At 37.5% G+C, this 5,250-nt stretch overlaps 1 protein-coding gene across 1 annotated transcript; it reads left to right on the top strand.

The window, feature by feature from the left end:
* Positions 1–375: 375 nt before the first annotated feature.
* LOC115229038 (transcription activator BRG1-like) lies at positions 376–3,324 on the top strand (the record flags this gene model as incomplete). Its single annotated transcript, XM_036499079.1, is given in 3 exon segments — positions 376–675; positions 710–871; positions 873–3,324. Coding segments are annotated over 3 exon segments (2,638 nt in total), but the record flags the coding sequence as incomplete, so codon positions are not given.
* Positions 3,325–5,250: the final 1,926 nt, after the last annotated feature.

Here is a 5,250-nt window from a genome sequence, read left to right as displayed (position 1 = left end):
AGCCCGATATTGCCCAAAAAGTACCAACACCAGTCCCTTCCTACCTAACAGACGCAAGAAATGTAACATATTACCCAAAACACCTAGATCGAGAAGGAGTCCTCTTCCCTTGAACCGGAACCCAATCCCCAGCTAACCAACGAAATGAGACAACTTGCTTGTCAGGTCACAGCTACCCAACTAAACAAAATAAAAGCCCAAATAAGCACATATCAACTAATCAAACGTGGATTACCAATCCCTTCTGAGCTCTTAGATGATTTAGGAATCATAAACCCACTTGTATTCCTAAAAAATAATCACCACTAGAAAATAGACATGAACATATTATTAAAAGAGCGGGAAAATATGTAATATAATTTATCGATTTTTCAGAATTAAACAACAATTAAAATATCGATCGGAAAGTCTGGCGGGAGTTTTGAACAGTCTTAGTGAGGACAATAAAATGAAGGCTTTGATCGAGTTGAAGGCGATTGGCCTGCTGGATCTCCAAAAGCACGTGCGGGAAGAAGTGTTGTGTGTGATGAAGGAGTCCTGCCGAATTGAGGGACCTGCCTTTGGTCGTCGAGTCAAGAGACAAAGCCTCCGTGATTCCAGAATAACAGAAAGAATGGAAAAACATGAAAAAATGGAATCCGAGAGACTAAGAAGACAACAATTTTTAGTTAAAATGTAAAAATTCTGATTTTTAGGAATTTTTGGGGAGAATTCAGCAACATCAAAGGCAATTCCGTGAAAATATGCGAATTCGAGCAACCAAACTGGGCAAAGTGAACAAGGCCGTGTTAAACCACCACCTGACGAATGAACGAGAGCAAAAGAAAGAGGAGGATCGAATTCGGCGGGAAAGAATGCGTCGATTAATGGCAAATAAATAATTAAACACGTTTTTAGGAAGAGGATGAAGTGGGGTACCGAAAGTTGATAGATCAAAAGAAGGACACCCGATTGAAATACTTGTTGGAACAAACGGACGAATATATAGGGAATATGGCCAAGTTATTGCAGTCCCACATGTGTGATCGGTCATTGGGGGAGGAAGGACAGGACTGTTATTCCATTGCTCATTTTAATCGAGAAAAGATTCAAGTCCAGCCTACAATCCTCACAGGCGGCACTTTGAAGTTGTATCAGATTGCTGGACTGGAGTGGATGGTGTCTCTTTATAACAACAATTTGAACGGTATTTTGGCAGATGAGATGGGTTTGGGCAAGACTATTCAGACTATTGCTCTTCTGGCCTATTTATTGGAACATAAGAGAATTCACGGTCCCCATTTGGTTGTGGTGCCCTTGTCGTAAGTGGTCGTGCTGATTGGAAGGACTTTGTCCAATTGGGTGAATGAGTTTGGTCGATGGGCACCTTCGATGGCTGTGGTGGCATATCGAGGGACCCCACAAGTGAGGAGGGAAGTCGGCTTAAGAATGAGATCTACAAATGTAAATGTGGTCATTACAACATATGATTATATCATAAAAGACAAAAATGTCCTTTCGAAGGTATCTTTTTTGACTAACAGGAAGATGAGGTGGGTTTATCTGGTCATCGATGAAGGACATCGTATGAAGAACCATCACTGTAAACTGACCAGTATTCTTTCCAGCAAATTCCATGTCCCCTACCGACTGCTTCTAACGGGGACTCCTCTGCAGAACCGTCTTCCTGAACTCTGGGCTCTTTTAAACTTTATTCAGCCGACAATATTTAAATCCTGTGCCACGTTCGAGCAGTGGTTTAGTGCTCCATTTGCTAGTATGAATGAGCGGGTGGAACTTAACCAGGAAGAGTCACTTTTGGTAATTCGTCGACTCCACACGATTTTACGTCCATTTATCCTTCGAAGACTAAAAAAGGAAGTTGAATGTCAGTTGCCGGATAAAGTGGAATATATAATCAAATGTGCCCTCACTCCACTCCAGAGAATTATGTATACACATATGCAGAAGAATGGAGTAGTCCTCACATGTGATGAAAAGTCAAAAGTTGTTGGGAGGTCACTTTCTAATACTCTTATGCAATTACGGAAGATATGTAATCATCCTTTCATGTTTGAGTCGGTTGAAAAGTCGTTGGCACAGAAATTTGGAATGTCCAATGATATGGTCACTGGGCCTCTTCTTTTCCGTGTTTCGGGAAAATTTGAGGTCCTTGACAGAATATTGCCCAAATTGAAAGCAGTGAATCGAAAATGTCTTGTTTTTTGTCAAATGACATCTTTAATGAATATTTTGGAGGATTATTTGAATATGAGGGATTTTTCTCACCTCAGATTGGACGGGTCTACCAAAGCTGAGGACAGGGAGTTCCTCTTGTCTCAGTTCAACGACCCCCAACTTGACACGTTTATATTCCTTCTGAGTACTCGGGCTGGTGGGTTGGGACTGAACTTACAAACTGCGGACACAGTGATAATATTTGACTCTGATTGGAATCCCCATCAAGACCTGCAGGCCGAAGACAGAGCACATCGGATTGGGCAGCTCAGACAAGTCACAGTACTTCGTCTAGTCACTGTTAATTCTGTGGAGGAAAGAATTCTTTCTGCTGCAAAGAATAAACTAAATATGGACGAGAAGGTCATTCGTGCAGGAATGTTTGACCAAAAGTCAACATCCGATCAAAGAAGGCAATTCTTGCAGAGTTTATTGGATCAGGACGGAGATGAGGTTAAGGACGCTGATTCTATCCACGACGATGAAGCCATCAATGCTATGCTAATGCGGTCAAACGAGGAATATGAGTTGTTCACACAGATGGACTCCCAGCGTGAACAAATGGATAAACGTGACAATATTCCTTCAAGAGTAATCACCGAGGATGAACTCCCCCTTTGGCTTGTTCATTCGTCTTATGAAAAAGTGAACTCGCCAATTTGGGAACATTCTTTCTCACGGAGACGGGCACAAGTTGAGGAGGAGGATTCGAGTTTCTCAGAGGATTATGTGCCCAGTAGACCAAAGAGAGCAGTCAAGCCAACCCAGAGGGATATTGGTCAGCTCTTGAACGATTTGTTGACATTTTTGATTGACTATCATGACGAGTAATGGTTTTAGTATAGTTAAGGGATGGCCGAGCATTGATTGATCCTTTCCTGGAATTGCCATCGAGGAGAGAGTTGCCTGACTATTACGAGATTATTAAAAAGCCAGTGGACATAAAGCGGATTAAGGTGTTGGGTGTGTTGTATTGTAGAGTCGAATCAAGTTGAAGAAATATACTTCATTGGAGGAGTTCTCTAAGGATGTTGTACTCATGTTTGAGAACGCCCAACTGTACAATATTGAGGAGTCTTTGATTTTTGAGGATTCTGTTGAATTGTGTAAAGCATTCATTCAAAAGAAAAATGAACTGAGTAGAGCTCAGTCTTTTCAATGACATTCTCTATTTTGATAATTTCATTCTTTGTTGAATAAATGAATTGTAGTGACCTCTATCGTCTGGGAGGTGGTATAAGATCATATTTTTGTGTAATTTGATGGATATGGTCAATGTTTAATACAGTGACTCTTCCAAATTAGCCCCCCTTTTAATGCTCATCTCCAATTAGTCACATCTTAAAAATTCTTTTGAGAAAAATTTATTTTTTAGCATTCGATTAAGATTTTTTAATATATATCTAAATTTTTACAGAAAATTAATTTTCATCCATTTTACAGAACGCAATCACGTTCTTGTTATGCCCGTCTTATTTTTGATGAAAGATTGAAAATTTTGACATGTAAAGGGCAAAATACTGCATTTTCTTCTGAATATCTGGGAGATTGATTTCTTTGGTACTTCATTAAAAATATCTGGAATAAAAATTTTTTTTGAAAAATATTTGCTCTTTAAAAAGTTTCTAGGCTAATTATTTAATAATTAATTCTTTAAACGCGAGAGGCTGATGCGATCGAGAAAGAGTTAGAGCGTACAGTTAAACATCTCGTTCAATACATTTCGATCATAAGCTGAGTTCTTTTAAGTATATTGAGACAAAGAAACAAAGAGAATCGAAAGAAAGAAATTAAAAGGAAAAAATTAACTAAAAAAATCTTTAATAGTTTTTTTTTAAATCAGCCATATTTCTAATAACGGTGTCGATTAGTTCCAACGAATTTATATCAAAATTTCATTTGATAAAAGAATGACTTTATTCTTTTCAACATTTTCAAAGCCTCTTCTGAATTCACATGAGATTGGTCTTATGAGTATCTTCATCGTCATATTTTGTGGGAAAGAATCTCCAGCAATATTAAGGTAATCTTCAATTTCATCTATTTCGGTAAATTCATGATTAATAAAATCATCTTTATCGCCGGGTCCAATATTTTCAAGATATTTACCATTTGATCATAATTATCAATTTCAACAGTTGGTCTTTCGAGTTGATTTTCACATTCGATCCATTTTGAATGTCCGAAACCATTGGTAGTTGTTTTGGTCGTTACTTTTTCCAGGCAAAATATGTAAAAAGAAGACCGTCTTTTAAGGTTATTTTTTTATGAGCTTCCAGTGGATTTTCTCCATTTCAAATTTTTTCTAACATTAACTCAAATTTAAGTTTATTAAAATGTCCTTTGAAAGATCTAATGATTCCTTGATCCATTGGTTGTAGAATTGTTGTAGTCTTCGAAGGTAGGTAAAGAACTTCAATTGACTGAAATCAGCGTAAAGTTTATGGGATGGGCATCGATCCACAACTAAAAGAATTTTTCGTATAAAAAATAGTTTAACCAAAAAAAAATATTTTATGTCCACGTCGAACCTTCTGACAAATACTTTTGAAGGGATAGTTGTAAAAAAATCCCAGTTTCATCAGCGTTATAAATGTTTCAGCATTATATTGTTGAATCTTTGCAGAGATCAAAGAAGTAAATGCATCAATTTCTTGTTTCTGATCAACTGCAGTAGATCCTGATTCTCCATGTAAAGTCCTCAATTTTAAGTTGTTCCGTATCTTGAACTTGCTTAGCCATCCATTACTGGCTTTAAACTCTTTAATTCCATAAATATTAGCAATGTTCTTTGCTTTCAACAAAATTGAATTATCGTCCAGAAACCGCCCTCTAAGCTCAATGTATTCCATCCAAGTTAATAGTTCGGTGTCAATAACAGAATAAGTTAAGTAGATAATCTCTTCTTATTGGAGAAAATAGGATCAGTAGTAGACATTATTCTCTTTTCCAAGTCTTAAATCGTTCACAGCCCTTCGAGATATTTTTTTCTTCAAAACAGAAGAAAAAATGTAAGCTATACGGCATCGTGAG

The sequence above is a fragment of the Octopus sinensis genome, unplaced genomic scaffold (genome assembly GCF_006345805.1).
Source record: "Octopus sinensis unplaced genomic scaffold, ASM634580v1 Contig11651, whole genome shotgun sequence".
Taxonomy (NCBI): domain Eukaryota; kingdom Metazoa; phylum Mollusca; class Cephalopoda; order Octopoda; family Octopodidae; genus Octopus; species Octopus sinensis.
This window is presented reverse-complemented; position numbering and strand designations above follow the sequence as displayed.